General features: G+C 40.5%; 1 protein-coding gene across 1 annotated transcript in view; it reads left to right on the top strand.

Moving 5' to 3' along the window:
* The window catches only part of EXT1 (exostosin glycosyltransferase 1), a 290,879-nt gene extending 268,650 nt beyond the window's left edge, over positions 1-22,229 (top strand). The window contains exons 5-11 of the mRNA XM_004482227.5: positions 3,131-3,263; positions 5,414-5,532; positions 6,629-6,724; positions 10,952-11,041; positions 15,970-16,130; positions 18,970-19,141; positions 21,693-22,229. Coding sequence (XP_004482284.1) covers positions 3,131-3,263; positions 5,414-5,532; positions 6,629-6,724; positions 10,952-11,041; positions 15,970-16,130; positions 18,970-19,141; positions 21,693-21,878 — 957 coding nt within the window. The 3' untranslated portion in view covers positions 21,879-22,229. The remainder of the gene's footprint in view (positions 1-3,130; positions 3,264-5,413; positions 5,533-6,628; positions 6,725-10,951; positions 11,042-15,969; positions 16,131-18,969; positions 19,142-21,692) is intronic.
* Positions 22,230-23,781: the final 1,552 nt, after the last annotated feature.

Genomic DNA, 23,781 nt, shown 5'->3' with positions numbered 1-23,781 from the left:
GAGATTAAAGAAAAATCCTGTATTAGGTGCTCATAAGCATCCAACCTCTAAATGTGATGCCTTTTTCAAACTGTAACAGTGAGCGTGAGTGCCATGAAAGGATTCTAGGAGCTGTCCAGTGTAGCAGTAGTAAGAGCTGTGCATTAGAAGAGGGGGGGAGATGGCCTTTCTATTTGATGAAATGAGAGCAAACTTTTGAGGAGACCAGTTTGTATAAACCTTCTAGAAAGATATTTGGCAATACAAATGAATAGCCTTAAAAGTGTTCAAACCGTTTGACAAAGTTCTCATTCCTAAAGAGTCAATTCTAAATGTGGAAAAATTTTATACATAAATATATTCATTGTATTGCATGGAAAAACTGACCCTATTCTTGGCCAAGCAAACCATGAGTACCCTTAATAATATGGAAAGATGTCTGTAATATACACTATCTCTGATATTATAGCTGAGTAAAAATGAAGAAAACCTAGACCTATAAAACGAACATAGGAATGAAATTATTTTTAAAGGCAAAAAATCAGATCATAAGTGTAAACCTTAGGAAGCTATTACTAACAAATTCTGAAAAGGTATTAAAAATTAATGTGGGGAAGCGGACTTGTCCCAGCAGATAGGGCATCCACCTACCACATGGGAGGTGCGCGGTTCAAATCCGGGGCCTCCGTGACCTGTGTGGAGCTGGCCCATGCGCAGTGCTGATGCGCGCAAGGAGTGCCGTGCCACGCAAGGGTGTCCCCACGTAGGGGAGCCCCATGCGCAAGGAGTGCGCCCCGTAAGGAGAGCCGCCCAGCGGGAAAGAAAGTGCAGCCTGCCCAGGAATGGCGCCTCATACACAGAGTTGACGCAGCAAGATGATGCAACAAAAAGAGACACAGATTCCCCTGCTGCTGACAACAACAGAAGCAGACAAAAACAAGAACACGCAGCAAATGGACACAGAGAACAGACAACTGGGGGGGGCAAGGGGAGAGAAATAAATCTTTAAAAAAAATTAATGTGGTATTTTATTGTTTTATAAATGAGGAGAGTAGGACATAGAGGTGGCCAATTGTTTGGTTCAGGTTAAATTGAAAAGTTGATATTGCTCTCTTACCTGTGCTGATACCTTCCCCTCAGGGTCTGTATGAAATGAGAATTAAATGCTTGGTGGGGGAGCAGATGTGGCTTAAGCAGTTGAGCGTCTGTTTCCCACATGGGAGGTCCCGGGTTCTATCCCTCGTGCCTCCTAAAAACAAACAAAAAAATACAAACAACAAGCAAACAAATGAAAAAAACCAACTCAGCAGAACCAATATAGCTCAGTGATTGAGCATCGGCCTCCCCTGTAAGAGAGGGCCCAGGTTCAATCTCCAGCCCCCGTACCTCCAAAAAACAAAAAAAGGGTATTGGCATTGCAGAAGATACTATGTCTTATTATTACATGCTTGGAATCTAAAAGATAAAAATATTGTGATACTGAACCATAAAGATAACCTATAAAAAGTAAGAAGCAAATCACGCCAAGTGAATGGTGATCCACTGTGCAACATCTCTGAGTTCCATGTTATTTGTATGTAGGTTGGATTTATGATGCTGTCTGTTGTCAATGTATTCTGTCTTGATATCCAAAGATATTTAAGAGACCACATGTTGACAGGTACATAAATTTGGAAAGCAGAAAAGAGAGGATCTAAATGAAAAACTGAAAAATTGTGAAGGAAAATAGACAGTGGATTTGGAAGGTACAAATAAGAAAGAATTGAAATTAACGTACACAGTGAAAATGATAGCTATGCAAAAAACATTCCCAACCATGACAATTCTTTCCTAGTTAAGACGGAGACAACAGCATTTTAACATCTCTGTTTTATCACAAAGATATTTTAGGTGGTTCCTAAAATCCCCACCGAATTTGATACCTCTACCCAACCCTATATAATTAGCAGTTTTGATCTGAGGGAAGAGATAAAATATAGAAATCGTTGAACTAAGATATTCAAGTTCCTCCACATTTCCTCCTTGCTTCTTGCCTCTCTCATTAAGAAATATAAACATGATAAGTTTTGTAAAGATAAATATGGCTTTCTTTATTACTTATCTAGTCACCATGTAGGATGAGATGAGGATGTTAATAACCTTAACAAATAATAAAACTCCATTTAAAATTGCACTTAAAATTACATTGCATTAAATGGAGACCTAGAAAATGATGCTTTGGGTCTAAATCTCTTGAGAGTTAAGGCAAGAGTTTTACTTTTTTCTTTTAAATACAAAAATAAAAATCCCATTGCTTTTGAAAACATGAAATTTGGTATCATGTTAATTATTTGCCAGACCATATATTAATGAGTGGATGGTATAATTACAAGAGTTTGAAAGTCACAGAGAGAGAGCAATAAAGTGGACTAATCACATTCAACTGACAAATGATTCAGGTTGGGTGATTGTTTGACTCTAAATGTGAAATTTAATGATTTGCCAGGTCTCAAAGTCCAAAGAAACTAATGAGATTGGCTATTATTAGTCTTAATATGCCGTGGTTCTTGCACTATATGTAGGCTGTTTTGAGTAGTAGTTAACTACTCAAAAACTACTTTTCAAGATGAAATACAGTAAAACCTGAGCTAACCAGTACTCAAAGTCTTACAATTGACATTGACAAGAAAGCAGCACATGGCAAGCAGATAACTCTGTCTCCTCAATTGATGGAACAGATCAGCAACTTCTACAATATCATGCCTCCAATACATTTTCAGTTTAGTCTCTGCATGGGGAAAGCTGATCTTCCCAATATGAATCTATTTTGACCCACTGCTACGTGTTCAACCATCAAGGAAACACTTTGCTCTGCACACACTCTACTTGGAAAAGAGTATGAATCCATTATTATAGAAAGATAAGATAGAATTTTATGGTGAAACTGAAGCTTAATTAGGAAATGTGATTTGCCACACACCATCTCTTTCTCTCTCCCTATCTTCTATTGCTCACTTTCTTTGTTCCCCAGACATGGTCATCAGTTGAGATTTGTGGGGAGGGTAGAGTCACTACTTTGAGTGCCATCATCTCTTAAATTTAGACGGCGCATGCTCCTAACAAATCTCATCAGGGTCCCTTCCTCACCATGTACTATGTTTTGGTTTACCAGATTATTCAGGACAGAATATTCAAGCACATATCACGTAACAGTTTAATATGGAACAAACATCCTGGAGGATTGTTCGTCCTACCACAGTATTCATCTTATCTGGGAGATTTTCCTTACTACTATGCTAATTTAGGTAAGTGGATTCCTTCCAGAGAGCTGCCCTTGTTTACCCCGAAGATGCTTTCTTATCGGAGCAGTCGTTCTTTATACTTCGTAGAGTTGTATCTTTTTGAAAAATGGGGCTCCCCAAATTATAGATCATTTTGAACATGGCCATATCCTAGCTATAATTTTAAGTCTCACTATATATATAAAATGGAGTTAGAAAAGCTCTTCCTAATTTTTTGTTCACAATCCCAAAGCAAAGAAAACCAGAATTAGTAAGTGGTAATGAGAAATGATGAGGAACAAATTTATTCATTCACCATTTACTATGATCTTTGTGTTGTTATGCCAGTGCTATGCTAGGTACTAGAAATAAAATGTCAAATAAGACATAATCTCTGCTTTCAAGCAGCTTTCAGTCTAACCATAATGGGGACAAAGCTCTACGAAAAGGTAGATGACCCCAAGTTGTTTTGGTAACATCTTGGATATTTCCCTTACTCACAGTTTTAAATTTGAAAAAACCTGGGATATCAAAACATCTTTCAAGTTGATGTGGCAAAGTCTTAAGATTTTCTACCCAATGCTGATGCGTTCTCTGTTATAGTCTGTCCCCTTTTTAAAGGTGAACATGTTTAGCTTAAAATTGATAAGATGAAGCATAACAGAATTCATGGTCTGAAGTATAAACTGGTGACAAAGACCATTTTGATCCATTATGGGAACCCTATCAAAATCAGTGGACCATCTTAATTTTCATATTAAGCAGTGGTTGATAAAATGTCTATATATTTCTTATAGAGTATAGGCACCTTCATTTGCAGTTAGCACATTAGAAGTGTATAAATGATGCTTCTTAAACTATTAGAGGAAAGTCTGAAAGCAGTGACTGTCCTCACTGTTAAAAAGGCAACCCCTCCATCATATTTATTCTTTTTACCTGGCAAAATGTTCCGTGTGTGTTTAGGTAGTGGGAAGGGTAGCTTCTTCCAGCATACAGTTGGAGTGCTAATTGGATGATATAATTTGCTGCACACAACATTTAAGTAATCCTTTACTTTATATAGTCTGAGTCTTACCGTTAGCCCGTTGATATCAAAACTTAACTCTAATGCCCCTGCCCTCTCTTGTTTGCATCTAAGCTACTAAAATGCCAAGTTAGTGGGTCTAAACTAATGAAGTATAAAGGCATTTTAACCTGTCTCTAATTTCTTAGTGAGCTCTTACGGGAAAACTCAATGTGGGAAACCGTTTCACTTCTGTGTCTTTGGTGGCAGTAGTAATTTTGCAACCAAGTGAAACCTTTCAACCTAGGGTTTCAGGGCACACGGTTGGCAGAACTCTGCATTGCATACTTTTTCTCTCAGCTGTGGCACTGCTGCACACAGAAGAGATTCTTGGGAGTATGGAGCTTTCCTTTCCTAAATAATAATAACAGTAACAACAGTAGCAAGCAGAGCGACAAAGATGGCAGCTAACCCATATTGAGCGCTTCTTTTTGCCGGGTTTCCTTCTAAGCGTTAGCTCATCTGATTTAATTCTCCTACAATGCTGTGAGGTCAGTCCTGTTCTTTTTAGCCCCATTTCAGAGCTCAGGAAACTGGGGCAATGAGTGTTAAGTAATTCTTTCAAAGTCCCACTGCCACTAAGTGGTAGAACTGGGACTCAAACATGGACAAACTCTGGATGCTGTTCTTTTAACCTTCCCCACTTGCAAGTTATTATTTGAAGTCGCTTCAATCAGGCAAAGTGACTTTAATTACATAATTAAGAATAAGATACATGCAAATACCCTGGGAGAGACAGCACATTCATGCAGTCCATGCTAAACTAAAGTGACTAGAAGAGAGCCCTTTTGAGAGGAGGGTGTGTATTTCGACATTGGTATTGGAAAAGTGGGAGAGCGATCAAAGCTGCATCACCCAGGGAGTAAAAGGTTAGCGAAGGAAGAACCGGGGCGTGGACATTCAGCTGTAAGTTATTGCAGTCCCTAGGCTGAGGCAGGAGTTAGCTTGCACCTTTTCACCTTGTTCTTCTTCTGTCAGGACATAGAGGTACACGAAAAATATGCTAGAAGTGAGCATTAGCTCCGGGGTGAGACAGTGGAGCAAGGAGGAGAAATTTCTGAAGTCTTGTTTTCCAGTGCTTCATTAGGCTCCTCTCTCTGTTTCATTTCAGGTTTAAAGCCCCCCTCCAAATTCACTGCTGTCATCCATGCAGTGACGCCCCTGGTCTCTCAGTCCCAGCCAGTGTTGAAACTTCTTGTGGCGGCAGCCAAGTCCCAGTACTGTGCCCAGGTAAGCAGCACCTGCCTTCTCCAATGCAATGGTCCAGAAACTTGCTCCTCCCTACCTGTTACACCTTCTTCTCCCTGGGATTCATGTAACATCATTCTCTGAACTCCCCTTTCATTTGTCCTACCCTGCTACGTGCTTTACACCAGCGTAGAAGTCCTTGGAAGTGAAATCTGGCATAGGTAAGGGAGAGGGGCTTAGGAGAATTTTGCACCAGTATGAGGTTAAAAGAATATATTCCAACTCACTCTTTAAAGACTATGTAAGCACACTATTGTGTTTTTTAAATGTCAGAGTGTTAAAGTCTCAATAGAAATGCCACTGGGAGGACCCAGAAAACTAAGTTTCAATAGAAGAAACTGACTTACAAATTTGTCAGGAGGCATCAACTTTTCTTTCACAGCATCCATGACTAATTTAAAAATTGGGCACAGAAGATTTTATGTATTCTAACAACATTTTCCAAACTAGTATGGTTCTCATACTCTTTAACAGTGGATTTTCTGACTTGTGAATTAGTTTATATGAGAAAGTTTACAAACAAAGAAAGAATTAAATCATGTTGAAGTCCTTATTTTGAAGGAAATGCTTTTATTGGAAATAGTCACATAAAACCAGCAACGATTCTAGAGTCCAGAACGTGAGTTCATCCTAGTTGTATTTCAAATTCCTTTATTTCTCCCTCCCTCATTGCCTGATGTAGTGCAAATCATAGCAAAAGTTCAGTATGTATTTTTACTTAATTTGATCAGAGTTGTTATCTCACTCATCATCATAAAATATCAGACTTTAGGAAACCACTTCATTAAGAACCAGCCACCCTGAAAGTCCTTCTTTTTCTTCTAACTTTACCTTACCCCCTTGACACAATTATTTTGGGTTATTCTTTCTGTCCTTTGTCTCTAGTTGTTGAAAGGATAAGGTTCTGAAGGTTGGGTGGGAGTGGACTTGCTTTAAAATTCAGTTTAGATGCCTGCTATTCTTCCTTGCTTAGCTCTGCATCTCCTCTCTTTGTTGGTCGGTGCGAAGAACCTCTGTGTTGGAGACCTACATGAATCCAGCCTTACTAAGCCATCTAATGACCCACTGTCCCTTTCAGATCATAGTTCTATGGAATTGTGACAAGCCCCTACCAGCCAAACACCGCTGGCCTGCCACTGCTGTGCCTGTCATCGTCATTGAAGGAGAAAGTAAGGTAGGACTCGCGGGGAGGGACCTACATGTGGAACCACAGTAGCATCTCTCACTGTGAGCCACTTTGGGTATTGCCCTAGATGTTTTCCTCCCACTCATGGGAGCTTCTGGCCCTGGATTCTTTTTTCCAACACAACTTCTTTCTCAGTCTCCTCAGCTTTGATAGCCACAGGCTTTCAAATCAGGGAAACCTGGGGTCTAATACTCACTCTTTCATATTAATAGCTGTGTGGGCTTGTGTATTTTACTTAACCTCTCTTGCCATCACTTGCCCCATCTCTCAATTAGACATAATAATGCATACCTAATAGGGTTGCCTCTCTATTAACATTAAATGAATTCAGGGCCCGCCAAAAGTGAGCTTTCTAGAAATGAGAACATAGATGAGGCTGACGATGGTGGTGGTGATGCATGAGGTTTGCTTAGCTGATTAATGTGAATTACTTGTCTCTTCGAGAATAGTGGCACTTCCTCACATTTATCTTTAAAAGCACATTTTCACCTTAATTTTGTTTGTGTTTTTTTTTTAAAGATTTATTTTTTATTTATTTCTCTCCCCTTCCTGGCCCCCTCCCCCAGTTGTCTGCTTCCTGTATCGATTCACTGTGTGTTCTTCTGTGTCTATTTGTATTCTTGTCAGTGGCACCCGGAATCTGTGTCTTGTTTTGTTACATTATCTTGCTGCATCAGCTCTCCGTGTGTGCGGCGCCATACCTGGGCAGGCTACACTTTTTTCGCACTGAGCCACTCTCCTTATGGGGCGCACTCCTTGCGCGTGTGGCTCCCCTACGCAGGGGACACCCCTGCATGGCACAGCACTCCCTGTGCACATCAGCACTGCACATGGGCCAGCTCATCACATGGGTCAGGAGCCCCTGGGTTTGAACCTTGGACCTCCCATGTGTTAGGTGGAAGCCCTATCCATTGGGCCAAATCCGCTTCCCCTTAATTTTGTTTTGTTGTTTCCATCAAAGGTCTCAGGAAGGAGGCCTAACTGACCTCCTGCTTCCATTCTCCCATCCATTTTGCCCAGAGCTGAATGATCTTCCTAATCATTTCATGACCCTTCAGGGACTCCATTTGCTCCTGCCTTAAATTACCGTTTGAGGCCTCTAATAATCTGGCCCTAACCAGCCTTCCCAATCTTGCCTCTCATTGCTTTCCCCAGAGACCCTGGCCTCCGCCCAAATGGAATCACTCACAGTTAACCTGAATTGCACTAAGTCCCTTCCTACCTCTAATTTTGGTTGATCCCATTTGCTCTAAGTCTTGACCACCTCTCTGTAATACTTCATCTCCATTTGTCAAAATCCCCATATATCCTTTACACCCCTGTTCACATGCTACCTCCTCTTTGAAATTTCTTCCACTGTTGCCAGCCAGAGGTGAGCATTATTTTCTCTGACTTTTGCTGGTTGCTTTCTTATAGACTTTTTCCATTGCAAAGATATCAGTTGCGGCCAGTGAAACTGGGACTGGTGAGGCAATGTCATAGAAGAAACCCTACTTGTCAGTCCCCCACAAAAGGCCACGAGAGACTAGCTCACATTAAGTAAAACACCTTTGAGCCAAGCCTAGCTACAAGAATGGTGAATTATCAGTTTATTAGGTTGAACAATTTGAAATCTCCATTTGACACCCCCAAATGGCCATTTCATATGGATCAACCTAATGCAATGAAAATTGTGGCCGTCCCTCAGATATCATGGTCAGTGTGTTATCCAGTTCCAATTAATGAGCACCTACTGTGTGCCAGGAACTGTGCAACATTCTCAGTACACCATGGGGAATATGACAAATATAGTTTCTGCCTTCCTGGAGCTGGAGTTGAGCAGCATGGTTATCAGAGGTGTGATAAGCTTGTAATGAGAAAAGGCAACAGAATAATCGCCTGTGTCTGGGCATCAGTCCATCTCACCATCAGCACAGTTTTGTGAAAAGGACTGCAGACAAACAGTCTCCTTTAGACAAACCCTTATGCCCATCTCTCCAGTAGAATAGCCTGTCATAAGTATGACAGTGTTCCACTTCCATGTTAGAGGCTCGAAACAGTTCTCTATGTATGCTCTTAACTTTGTTGTAGTTTTTTGTATCTCCATGATTTTGTGTCTCTGGCACTATGCAGAGAAGGGTGGCTACATCTAATAGGTGCTTAATAAATGTTAGTTATTATTGTGCTTTGTATAATATTTAGGTTCTTTTCTTACATTCCTCACTACCCTGTGAACTTCTTGAATCCTGGTCATTTCCTAATCATCTTTGTTAATTCCAGAAGGGGTTGGACTGGATGATAGTAGGTAGATATTTCTTAAATGGACTAACAGGGAAAATCCAGTTCACTTAGGAGTGACTTCCTCAGTCTGTGGTTCTGTTCATGCTCTTCCCTTCCGATTTTGCAAGGTAGCTAAGGCAAAGTATTTGAAAGAAAGGTTCTGGTTTCTACACCAGAATTTGGAAGTGGTTGACTCAGATGCTCTTACCCTCTGTTGTTGAAGCACATTCAGAGAAAGGAAGCAGCGTCCTTTAAAAAAAAAACCAGCGGTTGGCAGATGATGGGTGAGAAGCCAAGCGGACTCTTCATTCCCCACTTTACAATCTCCACGTCTAGCCTGGAATTTAAAATAGATGTGTTTGCTGCTTTGGCTGCAAAATTCTGTTTTAAATTTATAGACCTTGTCTTTGCAGTTTTCCCCTGTAGGCTTAACAAGGGAAAGGTCAGGGCATCGCTAAGCTGGCAGCTGATGGTTTTCTGCGTTAGTCAGTGGACATGTAAACAGTATCAGGAGAATTGCTTCAGGCTGAGATTTTTGAGCACTGTGTATAAGGGGTTGCTCATCACTTTTTATTTTATTTTACTTCAAAAGCCTGAGAAAGGGGGAAAAGAAAACCCTGACCCAGTTGACAGATGTGTAGGAGCAGCCCCTGAAGCCATTTACGCTGTAGACATATCCCTTGAGCTCCTAGAGATGGGTTAGGGTGGACACTTTCTATTCTGTAATGTCATAGACCCTCTAGTAGCTTCACAGGCACGTAAGCCAATTTGGAGGTGAGGCAATGGATGTGCTGGTTTCTTGGGACAAATATAGCCTGGGCTTCTTTTTGGGCTGCACAGATTTGTGACAGATGTTCTTTTGGCAGTTTTTTCCTTTATCTCCAGTACTTTGTTTCTTGGCCTTTGTGCCTCAGAAATTGGTGACAAGAGTATCTTTGCTCACTGGTCCCTAAGTGTACATTCAGAAAGGGTGTCATAACCATTTGCTCAACTTTCAGAAGAAAGTGGTGGATTTGAGATGGGCAAATTCTCTTGAACCTCTTTCCAACCTTGAGGCAGGTACAGCACAGTGGCTGAGGTGCTCTAAAGAACCACACTATATGGGAGGAAATCCTTGGCTCCACCTTGGGCAAGATACAAAAACCTATCTGTGCCTCAGTTTCTTCACCTATAAAATAGGGTTGTTATAAAGATGATGGAGACTATGTACATAACACACTTGGAACATAGTAGATGTGCAAAATGTTAGGCCTTCTTAGGGCTCTTCTAGTCCAAAGTTTTAAGCTATGACTGTCAGAGGGTCGCTCCACCTTCTTCTCCAGCCTCAATTTTCCCAAGAGATTCCTTCCCCTCTTGCTGCAGAATCTCTCTCCTCATTCTCTACCCCCCAACTCATACATTCAGTTCACCAGTGCCTAACCTGGAATTGCCCAGATCCATCACCACCTTCAAAATTGTCCCAAGCCCATGGGCCACATATGCTGTTATTTACCTGATATTTTCCGTCCTTGCACTCTTTTCTGAGCTGGGTGCGCTGTTTCCCTCCTCTGCACCTTTGAACTTGCTGAACCCTCTGCCTCTTGTGCCCCATTTCTTCTCATACCTGGTGAACTTCTACATCCAGTCCTGCCTAAATAACCCTTCTTCTATGAAGCCTTCATCCTCTCCTCCAAGCAGCTGGCTGCTCCATCCTCTGAGACCCCTGGCATTTTTCACATGCCCTCTTGGTCTTCTTTACAGACGTATCTTATTTAAATAGGACACAGAACATATCTTATTTCTCTTTGTAATCCCTTTGATCTGCAAGGTGCCTGGTCGATTGTAGATGTCCAATAATTGTTGATCAAATGAATCTGCACTGACTGACAATGATAGTCTTAAGAGGTGCTTTATGAAGACTCTAAAGTAGCTTCTCTTTGTCCCCTGCCCACTTTCTCTTTACCCCCCACCCTCCAGGTTATGAGCAGCCGTTTTCTGCCGTATGACAACATTGTCACCGACGCAGTGCTCAGCCTTGACGAGGACACTGTGCTTTCAACAACGGAGGTAAGAAGCCCTGCCTGATGGTGGGGGCGGGCGGGCCCTTCACACAGCTGGCCCCAGCCGGAGGCACCGACACCCCTCCTGTGCTGGCGTGGGCAGAAGTCAAAAACATTTTTCAAAACTTCCTGCAGAGTGGATTTTAATCAATCCCATTCCTGTTAGCACCTAACCACCACCTGGCACCCTGAGGCGGGCGTTTTCCCCTTTGTTTTCTCCACTAATTGGCTCCTCATTTGCATAGCTGCGCCTCACCTCTCCCTTCCCGCCTGCGCTCCTTTTTGGTTTTGAAACAGCACAGCTGTGGGCAGGTGCACAGAACCGGGTGGCTAAGGGTGGGGTCAAGGGGGCCCGAGAAAACAGTCCCACCCTTCCCCAATTATCCTAATGCCTGTGCGGGTGTGTGGCACCTCTGTTACGGAACACTCTTCTTGGTTCTAAAAGCAGCTCTTCTGTCTCAGTTTAAGTGCTCGTTTTCTTTCACCCACGCAAGAGCAAGCGGTTTCACTGTAAGACTGAGCTGGAGGTCCCTGCTATTTCAGATGTTCAGGTATTTGTGCCAAAAATAAGATTGCACAAAGAATGAGTGAGGACAAGAGAGAGAAGAAGAAAGATAGATATGGTAGAAAACCAATTTTTACAACTCTCGAATGAGTATTGATCTCTGAAACCTCACTTTACACCATAGAGGGGACCAAAGACAGTTATATAAAAATGTAGATTATCGGAAATGCATTGTTAGTGGGAGCTGCTAAAAAGCCTGTAGACTTAGCTGCTTCTGCCGTTCCTCTTCCTTTCTTTTTTCCTTAAACCTAGCACTCCCCAGCAGGTGTTTTTCTCGATGCCAGTCTGATAGGCCCATAGACCGGCCTCGGTGCTGATCTAGCCTGGGAGTCTTAGTGTCTTTCTTGAAACTCCATGGATGCTTCCGATTTCCATCAGATGGTGTTGAACACACATGTTATGTACAAGGGCAATTCTCAATAAGCCCAGGACAAAACGCCCTGGAGCTTACCGTGGTAAAATGCTTTCTGTGAAGCCAAAACTTTATAAATACTTGGTGAATGAATGATGGGGGAATGCGTGCTGTGGGGATTAAAGTGGGAACACACCGCCATTTGTGTCATGTGTGTATCATCAGGGGGAAGGTCTGGGGAGAGAAGATGCACTTAATGTTCAAAGAGAACGGCAGCTCTGGAACACGGGGATGGAATGCTCCAGCTTGCATTTTTCTGCTGCTTCCTGCAGGGAAAGCTGGCATCCCAGGAGCACATTCATTCAACAAGGATTTTTTGAGGGATGTCTTTGTCCTGGTCTCCATGCGGGCTACTTTGGTTACACGGTGCCTGCCTGTATACATCAGAGTCCTGGCAGCAGACAGAAACCAACTCTGATGATTCAAATGAAGGGACTGGGGTTGCTTACAGAGGTGGGGGTGGGGGTAAAGGGCCCCACAAGAGATGGCAAGCAGCATCCAGCGCTAGGATTGAAGCAGCTGACCTGGACAGGAGAATCTGCCCTACAAAGTGCCAAAGCAGGAAGCGGGTGGAGAAGGAACACCTTCTCCCCACCCCTTCCCCTCCAGGTTCCAGCTGGTGACTCCCACTGGACTAACCCAACCGGACACCAGCCAGCAATGGTGCCACCTGTAGGGTTCTGGCCTCCCAGGGCACGGAGAGTAGGACAAACTCCTGGAGAACAAACCCAGGAGAAGCAGCACATTGTCACAGCAGAACAGGGGTGGGGAACACTACATGTGCTTAGATCGTTTATCCTATAACCTGAATTACTGATTGTCTTCTGTTTCCCCCACACCCTCCAGGGCCCAAGGCAGTCGCTTCCATCTAGGATTTGTTTTCTCCTGTCCTGTAGTGAAATAACTTTCAGCCTTGGTGATACCTCCTGGTGCCCGTGAATTTCTTTTCAAAGAATAGCAATCGGTGCATACAGGGAGGAACATGTGTTGCATATGAAGTAATTAGAAGTCAATGTGGGTTGAAAACGATATGTAAATTTAAGAGACTGGCAGTCTGGTTTGCTTTTGCCTGCTGCTCAGTGGAGTGGTTGTGTTGCCTAAAATGGTTGAGGACAAGGATTTCTTCTTTTCTTTTTTTAGGTGAATAGATGTTGGTTCATTTTAGTCCCCCTCTAACAATTCTTAGCTTGTTTAAATGGCTCCCAGTAGTATGAAGAATAGATTTTTAAAGAGCATCCTCTAAAGGACATTAGATATAGTTGGTTTATAGTTATTTACATTTATCTGGTTTGCTGGGAATCCTCAAAAGAAAACAGATGTTCACTTTTTAAGAGAAAAGGCCATAAGCTGACCTTTGCCTCCTTTGATGTGTAAATAACCAGGCGTGAAAGCAGAGCTATCACAAGAATCATAGTTTTATCTGAATTTACTTTTGAATTCCTTTGAAATGACTTGAAACGGCTTTGAGATAGTAAGAAATTCATGTGATGAAAACACCCCATCGGGTTCTATAGTAGTTGCCAGTGCATGTGTTTCCTTTTCAAAGAATAATAGAAAGCCCCAAAGAGAGCTGACATCTTGGCTGATTCTTTGATGCTGGGCTGCATGATATACTATCCCATCAGTTGGCGCCATTAGCATTGAATGCCAGTGACGATGAGCAGGTTAGCACGACTCCTGTTGTTGGGCAAGTGCTGCCTACTCTTTCACTCTCTTTTAACTTTGCAATGTCCCCTCCCCATCAAGCTTTCCTGATGGTATACTCCACCACCCTACTTTTTTTTCCCCTGGAGGTTCAAGTTTTGGAGGGGAACAAGCCATGTTGTTAGGGCTTTCTTATCTTGAGATGGGACACCAAATTAGATTTTCTGTATGAATTTGAATTTACAGTTGTTTACTAATATATTAATTTCTAATTGAGCTGAAAGAATTTAGAGATAAAAGGACTCCTAAAGATCACCCAGGCCAGTATTTTCGAAAAGATGGGTTGTGCTTATGATATGGTTTTGCCTGACTCATTGCAAGCTTATTTATTTTTAATAATTACGTATTTATTTTAATGTGTGTTAGAAAATAATATTGTCTGCAATCAAATTTAGGATTTCACTGACATTTTCTTCTAGGATGAGAAAATGATTTTTTAAAAAGACTAGTCAATTTAAAGAAAACTATCAAATAAGTAATTTTGTGACAGGGAAATGTGGTAGAACGACGAATGATGGTATGCTTTTCACAAAAGCTTGGGAAATACTAATTAGGTTTATTTGTTCTGTTGTGTTTTAAACTGAAATAGAAGTCACATAAGAAAATTAGCCATTTTTAAAGTATATAATTCAGTGACATTTAATATATTCACAATGTTGTGCAGCCATCACTTCTTACCAAGTTCCAAAACATTTTCCAAAATCACTCCCATTCCCCTTTCCTGCAAGCCCTGGCAACCACTAATTTCTCTCTCTCTATAGATCTGCCTATTCTGGGCATTGTAGATAACTGAAAGCACAAGATATGGGCCCTATCATGTCTAGCTTTCACTTAGCATGTTTTTGAGGTTGATCCATGTTGTAGAATGTATCAGTTCTCTGTTCCTGTTTTTGCTTGAATAATATTCCACTGCAGGCCTGTACTACATTTTGTTTATCCATTCATTGATTGATGGACATTTGGGTTGTTTCCCTCTTCTGGCTACGGCAAATAGTCAATTTGCTCTACTTTTGAAGCCTGTACTTCTCAGTGTTACACTGTATCCCCTTTTCACCATCACAGAGCTGGGACTTGAAAGATATAATAATAGATAAATGAAGTTTATGAATAAATGGAATTTCCATTTGATTGCTTATGAAGAAGATGGCAAAGGTTGCAGGGTGAATGAATAACCAGTCTGAGAGATCAAACTGCTATCAACACTGTAGCAAGAGAGCTGAAAGGAAACTATGGTGATGATGTAGCCCTGAATCAGAAGCCAGACCTCCTGCCTAAGTTCAGATCTCGGCTCTGCTCTTTTTATTATTTTTATTTATCATTCATCAAATGATCATAGAAATGAGAAGTGGGCTTATACATTTGAAAACAGACTATTTGCTGATTATAAATGTTAGCTTATAGCCAGTTCAGAAGTACCTGCTTTGGGTTATTATAAGCACTTGAAAGTCATCTAGCTGCATTACCTTTAAAATAACACTGTGCCTTAATTTGGCCTCATCCCCACTTATTCCTGGTAGTTTTCACTGCGGCTACTTTTTCTGGATTACACTTGCACTAGGCATCTTCAGACCTGAGCAGTATGAATAATTTTTTTTCCTTATGATGTCTGCTCTGTATTCCTATTAGAACCTATGTGCTTCTTAAAAATCTGTTCTCCTACTCTTAAGAGGATGCTTTTATTTCAGGTGCTTTGGCTTTGATGTACAGTGGTTATACTGTTGCTGTTTTTTTTCTCTCTCTCTCTTTTTCTTTTTTTTAAATTTTTTAATTCATTTTGTAAAAATATTACATTCAAAAAGTATGAGGTCCCATTCAACCCTATACTGGTTTAATATATACTGTATATTCATATTATGGATATATGCAGGAAACCTGCCTCAGTTTCTAAAACAGATGTGTTTGTGCCTTATGGGAATCACATGTACCTTCAAGGGACGGGAAGAAAACCAACTGCTTTTTTTACTTTTTTTTTTTTAAACTTGAACAGACTGGATTTCCAAAGGACATAACAGCAAATGTGGTTTTTTCTTTCAGTTGCACCCTAATCTGAAGTTTCTTAAGAGAAAAGATTAAAATGTGCATAATTATAGGGCGAAATGTCAAGCAGTCAGTTTAATTTGCTGATGAATACGTAGAATTAATGTTTCACAACAGTCCCGGGATTTTGCATTATGAATTAGCAGGGGAAAGTTAATGTTTTGTTGACATTTGTTAACACTGTTGATTGCTTGTTTGGCTTGTGTTCTGCCTGCAGGTGGATTTTGCCTTCACAGTGTGGCAGAGCTTCCCCGAGAGGATCGTGGGGTACCCTGCCCGCAGTCATTTCTGGGATAACTCTAAGGAGAGATGGGGGTACACGTCCAAGTGGACAAACGACTACTCCATGGTGTTGACAGGAGCTGCTATTTACCACAAGTGAGGAAATTCATCATCTCTTAACAGATTTTATATAGTTTCTTATATTAGTTTCTGGCTGCTACATAAATGGGAACTTGAGCCAAATCTTGTTAACAGCATTACAAAACTTAGTTTCCATTCCCACTTAAGTTTTGGTGGTTTGACAGACATGTCTTGAAAACCAGTAAAACCTCTTGACTTTTTGCATTTCCAGAAGTTATGGTAGAATAACATCTTCAATCAGTCTGTAAGCCAGAGAATGGGGAGTCATGGATAACTGAATATGTAGAACAACAACAAAAATAAATGATTGAATACGCAAAAGTACTGATCTAGGTGCTTGGAATTCACCATTGAATGAAACTGAAGAAAGTTCCCTACTACCTATGTGAATCTTGTACAGGCATACCCCATTTTGTTGGACTTTGCTTTATTGCACTTCTTACATGCTGCATTTTAAAATTTTTTGTGGCAACCCTGCACCGGGCAAATCTATTTTTGCCATTTTTCCAACAGCATGTGCTTACTTCATGTCCCTTTCTCACTTTTTTTTTTTTTTTTGGTGAAAGATTTATTTTTTATTTATTTCTCTCCCCTTCCGCCCCACTTGTCTGCTCTCTGTCCATTCGCTGTGTGTTCTTCTGTGTTGGCTTGTATTCTTGTCAGCGGCACTGGGAATCTGCATCTCTTATTGTTGTGTCATCTTGCTGCATCAGCTCTCTGTGTGTGCAGCACCACTCCTGGGCAGGCTCCACTTTTTTCACACGGGGCAGCTCTCCTTAGAGGGTGCACTCCTTCTGCGTGGGGCTCCCTCATGCAGGGGACATCCCTGCATGGCACGGCACTCCCTATGCTCATCAGCACTGCACGTGGGCCAGCTTCGCCACACAGGTCAGGAGGCCCTGGGTTTGAACTCTGAACCTCCTATATGGTAGATGAATGCTCTATCTATTGAGCCAAATCTGCTTCCCTCTGTCTCACATTTTAATTAAGGTATGTACATTGGTTTTTTAGACATAATGCTTTTGGCGCACTTAATAGACTACAGTATAGGGCACCCATTACTTATATGTGCTGGGAAATAAATGTGTGTGACTTGTTTTATTGCGGTATTCGCTTTATTGCAGTGGTCTGGAACGGAATCTGCAATATCTCCAAGGTTTGTCTGTATTCTACAAAAGGAGGCCCAATATACATGATAATTATATAGTATGTTAGGAGATAGTGATATAGCAAAAAACACAAAGCCAAGCAGGATAAGGGATTGGGAGTGCTGAAAGCAAGTTGAGGACAGGTTGGGAGTGATCAGGTGCTCCTCATTGAACTGGTGAGGTTTGAGCAGAGACTTGAAGGAAGAGAAGGAGTTAGCCAAAAAGTCATTGGAAACAGCTAGAAAGAATACCCTAAGGCAGAATTTTGGAGAAACCTCCAGAAGACAAAGATGACTAAAGTGGAGTAAGTAGAGAGGAAGTCAGAGAAGTCACAGTAGTCCAAGGCAAGACTTTACTGTCCCTTGTGACAACCAAGTGACATGGGGAGCCAGTGCAGGGGTTCATGTGGAATATGTCTAGGCTTTTACTCTGGCTGCTGTGTTGAAATGGACCAGGGTAGAAGCTGGGAGACTGATTAGGAGGTGGAAGGCGTTACAATTGGCAAGAGATTATTGAGCCTTGGACCAGGATATAAGCAATGAAGGTGATACATAGAGGTCAGACTATGGGCCTGTTTTGAAGATTGTGCCCCATGATGTCCTGAGAGATTAGATGGAGAGTTTGATGACTCAAGTTTTTTGACCTGAAGAACTAGGAAGATGGAGTGGCCATCAGCAGAGATGGGGAAGTCAATAGCTAGAATAGGTTTGGGGGTAAAATGCTAAGATATCCAAAAGGATATGTTGAGAAAGATCAGGGCTAGAGATAAAAAAAATTTAGGGGTTGTTTGCATGTATTTGGACTTAGGCCCTGGAACTGGGCTAAGATCGCCAAACTAATAAGTAAATATGGTTAACATTTCTGACCCAAACCTTAATGAAAATCACCGCTCTTCATAGTAATGTGAACACACCAATCTTAATCTACTTTTAAAGTAAGGACTAGAAAAGTTTTGCATCTTAGGAATAGGGTTGGAAATGTATAAGTCATAAGCTTTTAGGCAGACTGAATTTTTATCCCAAGATTTCTCTTCTCAAAAGTTCATTATTCACTGCCACCACCACTACACAATGAATTTGATTCATTCAAATGATTTTCTTTCCTGTAAATATAGGGTATTTGTCTTTCTAAAAAAAAAATAGGTTGAGAAATAATTCACATTAATTGAGGGTTCTCTAAAATGTTGACCACGAGATTAGAGTTTTGTTCTTACAGAATTGGAATATATGGTTTATATATAAATATAATAGTGTGGTATTGTACTCTATGTTAAGGGAAAGTATGGAATATAATACTTACTGATTAAGCCAATAATTAAAATTGTAAAGCAGCTTTGTAAGGATATGTAGAGCATGTTTAAGTAACTTCTCTTGCCATCTGAAGTGTTGAATTTCTCTTTCTAACCAAAAGCCTGTAGAGGTAGACTAGGCAAGCAATATCTGCATCTCTGTGCCTTTTTTCCTCATAACAGTAATGTACCTGCCTCATAGGTTTGGAAAGATTAAATGAAGAATTTTATGTAAAGTACTTAGAATACAATCTGGCATATAGCAAGTACCATATAAGTGATAACTATCATTATCATCATCATTATTCTTTCCATGACATTTAGACTTCCAAGAATGGGTATGTATTTCCTGTCAGAGAAGATCACTTGTCATTATGCAATGATGGCCCACTGTGAAACCTGCCTTTGGTTTTTGTAGATATTATCACTACCTGTACTCCCATTACCTGCCAGCCAGCCTGAAGAACATGGTGGACCAACTGGCCAATTGTGAGGACATTCTCATGAATTTCCTGGTGTCTGCTGTGACAAAATTGCCTCCAATCAAAGTGACCCAGAAGAAGCAGTATAAGGAGACAATGATGGGACAGGTAAGAGTGAAGAGACCTCTCCTCTCTTGCTTTGCTGAGGTAATAAGGACTCTCTGCTCTTGTAGTTACTCTGCTTCAGCATGTAATGTGGAGATAACAGAAATAAAACACATCTAAAGCTCTGAGGGAGTGTTGTGGTTGGCATGTAGATAATTGGGAAGATACAAGTCAAGGGTATCTTTGTCAAGAATATAAAAATTTAGTCAGTCATTCACTATCTACAGAGCATGTACTTTTTTTAGGCATTGCTAGGTGCTGGTTATGATGAAGTAACTGTCTTTAGTAAACTCAGAGTTTAGTGGAAAATTCTACTGCCCTTTAACTACTAAAAGACCAGGTTAGAACACTGCAAGAATTTTTCATCTTTATAACTGAAAGATTTTTCAAATTCAGGTAAGATGTATTGAATAGCTACTGTGTGCCAAAGCATTTCCATATATGTTATCTTCTTTTGGGACCCAACATTTCTATAATATTCAGAGAGTTCTACAGAATTCCCTTAGGTTATACATTCAGTAAGGGTAGAAATCTAATCACACATAATTTCTCAGGGGTTGGTTTTGTGCCCTTTACATAGATTTACCCAGTTCTACCAAACCAAGATTTCCATTTCACTAATCTTTTGAGACAAATCTAAATTTAACCTTAGTCTAAGTAGATATATCCAAGCACTGTATTTGCCTCCTTCTTCCCATTATACACATTAGTGTACTGAAGAAGTGGATATCATAGCCTAAGATGATGCTTTATTACACAAGAAAGACATCTTTAATATATATTGATTGACACAGAATAAATTTTAAAATCTGGGGGCTAAAATATACTTGAATGATTCAACTAGAGTTGTTTTGTTTTGTTTTAATTTGTTGAGCATGTATAACAATGAGCTTATGCTCTTGACAATATTCCATTTCCATTTGTGAGCACTTGCCTGGGCGTGGTGGTCTGGCCATTTGGAAATTAATGGGCTTTCAGAAATAGCCTACAAGCTTGTACCCATTTCAGAATAAAATGGATTACCTTTTGGGGATGGTCTGCTCTGGTTTGTACTCAGCCAGAGAGGTGAATTTGATACCTTTCTCTGATTTTCTAGGCAGAGCTCTCCTAGTAGAAACGACAAAAGTATAGAGCCTGAATTCTGTCTCTTAGCCTTGAGCAAATAATTTTCACAGAACCAGCATCCACATCTATAAAGTAGGCATGATAATACTTGACTTGATAACATCATTAGGATGTTGTAAGGCTCAATGAGCTTCAAGGAAATACTTTATATTTAGTGTTTTGTTATTTTGCTGCTCTGCAGTAACTTATCATTTGTGTTTACCACTTTTCAAGCATATTGACACTTTGGGTAGTTTTAAAGGGACTGTGAATGATTCTTACCTTCCGAGGAAAATATTTCTAACAATCGATGAGGACATAAACACCTTGAAAACACACACACACACATATTCACACGTACCATTAAAGAGTTGCCTATTGAAGTAAATGAACTTGGGTTTTTACCCATAATTGGACAGCCCAGTTTTTCATTGTTTCATAAAAATATGGTTTAAAAGACATTCTACCTAGTTGTTTCTATTTAAATTTGAATACTCAAGTCACTTTGGGCTTCCTTTTAAATCAGTGCCAATCATTTATATGGTCTAGAAATATTTAACCAACCCTAGGGACACCACAGAGTGCTAAAGATGGTGAGTATCTTTTCTACATGCCCAGAATAAATCTTTTTTCCATTCTAGATAAAACAATGATTCTTTATAGGGCTGATTGTCCTTCTAAAAGTAAATTTTGAGCATTTTAGTGGAGTAGCAAATTCAGCTATCCTTGGGTTAACAGAAGAGCAGAATTTTAAGATTTTAGCCTATAGTTACTCTTTCGGGTATACACCCGAGTATAGCAGTGAATCTTGCTCCCTAGTACTTATAGAGTCATTTCAGTGGAGAATTATGCAGAAGTGGAAATGGAGTTTTAGATGCTGCCTTGAATAAAATGCAAAAGATTTTGGTTTGTTCTTAAACTATACCTGTGACCTTTTTTATAACATTCAGTGGGATCCTAATATAGGTAATGAGGTAGCAGAAGAGAGGAAGAAATGGATGGGTAGGTAGGTGGGTAGGGTTGGTAAGTATGTAGGTAAATTTTTGAAAGTTGAATACCGAGATCCCCAAATCAACCACCAACTTTGAAACCTGAAATGCATTGATAATCATTAGTATTTTATCCCAAATGCAAAGGGAAGTTTTACATTTAATGATTATAATGACTCAGTTTAATTTATCAGGTGTTCACCTGCAGTTTCAGAGAATTGGTCAATCAGTATGAATCTTTTTTGTGTTTTTAATATTGAGGGTCTTGCTGTAACATGGGAAGACCTTGACAAGGCTAAGAACCAGGATCGGTGGTAGTATTTTCACCAGGCACATGGTGAGGCTTGCTAACCAGGCCAGGTCCCAAACTCTCCTGGTTGCTATTTGTCGAGCTCAATTTTCTGCAATGTTCCTATCTCACCTTGCACTTCTCTGTCTTCCATGTTTCTCTCCCTCTGTAGACTTCTCGGGCTTCCCGTTGGGCTGACCCTGACCACTTTGCCCAGCGACAGAGCTGCATGAATACGTTTGCCAGCTGGTTTGGCTACATGCCGCTGATCCACTCTCAGATGAGGCTCGACCCCGTCCTCTTTAAAGACCAGGTCTCTATTCTGCGGAAGAAATACCGAGACATTGAGCGACTTTGAGGAATCTGGCCAAGTGGGGGAGGGAAGTGCAAGGGACAGGGGTCAAGCTGCTCTCTCTTCCCAGTGCATATCTGCTCATCAGTGGAGCCAGATTGTGCCAAGTATCCAAATAAACTTAGATGAACAGAATTTAAAAAAAAAAAAAAGGCCAACGAGAACTCAACTCCTGGCTCCTGGGACTGCACGGGACTGCTCCAAACTCACCTCACTGGCTTCTCTGTCCCAAGACTAGGTTGTGTACAGTTTAATTATGGAACATTAAATAATTATTTTTGAAATGATTGCTATGCAGGTTTAAACTTTTTTAATGATCAAAACTATTAAAAACCAGAGTTCTTTCTTTAATCAAAATTGTGTTGGTTGTGAATATTTCCAAGCTGCTATTCTTCTTCCCACAAACATCATTGCCATTGGTCATTCAGGGTTTCCTGCAGTTAGAAAAGCTCAGAGTTCATGGAAAACACAGGTCACTCTACCCAAGTGTCAAAAAATAACCAAGCATAAGTTAAATTCATTATTCAACTTTGCCAGTGCAAATTATTTTCCACTTTAAATTTGCAAGCCCACTTTAACTTTTATCTCTAAATGTTGTTGCATGAGAGAAAAAAAGTATTATAACTACTAGGTTAGGCAGTTCTAACTGAAAACTTTGTATCTGAGACATGTAAGTATGATAGTCTTTTTCAGTGGTGTGGGGGGTAGAAGGAGTTAGTACCAAGAAATTTTTAGAATAATTGAGAAATGTTCGATTTATTTACAGGACCATCTAAAAAAACTACCAGCATGTTAATCAGATAGAAATACCCATATGAGTAACCCAGTGTTTTCTGGGGCTGCGTCCTAGATTGCATATTCAACAGCTGACATACATATAGTTATAGTTGGGATAAGACTTTGGTTTAGAGTGTGTTAGGGAGAACCAGTTACTTGTGAGACAAGCTAACATTTGTGAAACTTCAAGTTTCAGAAGTTTCTATAAATTCTCACCAATGAACAAGAGAATCCCTGTGAGGTATTTAGGGTATGCCCTCCATATGGTGACCCCAAAGCCATTTTTGAGCAAGCATTGTTTTTGAATACGAATCCAGAAAACAAAATAACCAGAAATGTGAATGCTGTTTTATTTAATTCTGATTTTTCAGTCTGTTGGAGAAGTTTAGTTATGTTCCTTGAAAATTGGTGGAGTGTTAAAGAGGAAATTTCTATCCCTGCCAATGCCATCTTGAGCTTCTGATTGTGAAACTGCATTTTAAGAACAAACTGGGGATGGGGGAAGCAGATCTTGTAACACAATTGTAAAAATGGAGACTTCTGATATTAAATGCTTTCTCCTGCTAGGAAGAGGCAAAAAGAGAAAGGAAAAAAGAAAGCCAGTATTGAGATCTATCACCTATTATGCTGAATAAACAATCAACATTTTAGGTCCCTCCCCACCAAATTCTCATGCATCTCATAAATTCATTGCCAGTTCTGTTTTAGAAGAAAATTCCACCACAGAATTATGTTCAAATAACTTCAAGCACCTGGCTTAGGTCAGTGGACACCATAAATCCAATAGTCTTTAACTCATCCTTTGTAGACATCTGGAAGAGGAAAGAGGAACTTGCAATGAAGGCATGGGGTGGGTGTTGTAGACAGGATGAGGCTAGATCTTCGCAGAGGTGCAGAGAGGTGACGCAATGTGCGACAGAGCTACACAGTAGCAGAGTGAGGACTCTGAGATGTGAGTAGGTGTCCAGTCAATGAGGCTAAATGAAGGAGAGGCTTTTCTCTGCAGCCTCCTAACTCAGAACAGGTCCTTAAATAGCTCTCTCTTCTGATTTGACCCAACCGTAACCCACTCTCAAACGTGTTATTTTCCCTTAAGTAGCTCTGATTATCTCATATATTTATCACAAAACAA

Source organism: Dasypus novemcinctus, chromosome 14 (genome assembly GCF_030445035.2).
Source record: "Dasypus novemcinctus isolate mDasNov1 chromosome 14, mDasNov1.1.hap2, whole genome shotgun sequence".
Classification (NCBI taxonomy): domain Eukaryota; kingdom Metazoa; phylum Chordata; class Mammalia; order Cingulata; family Dasypodidae; genus Dasypus; species Dasypus novemcinctus.
Note: the sequence above shows the minus strand (reverse complement) of the source record. Positions and strands in the feature narration are given on the sequence as shown.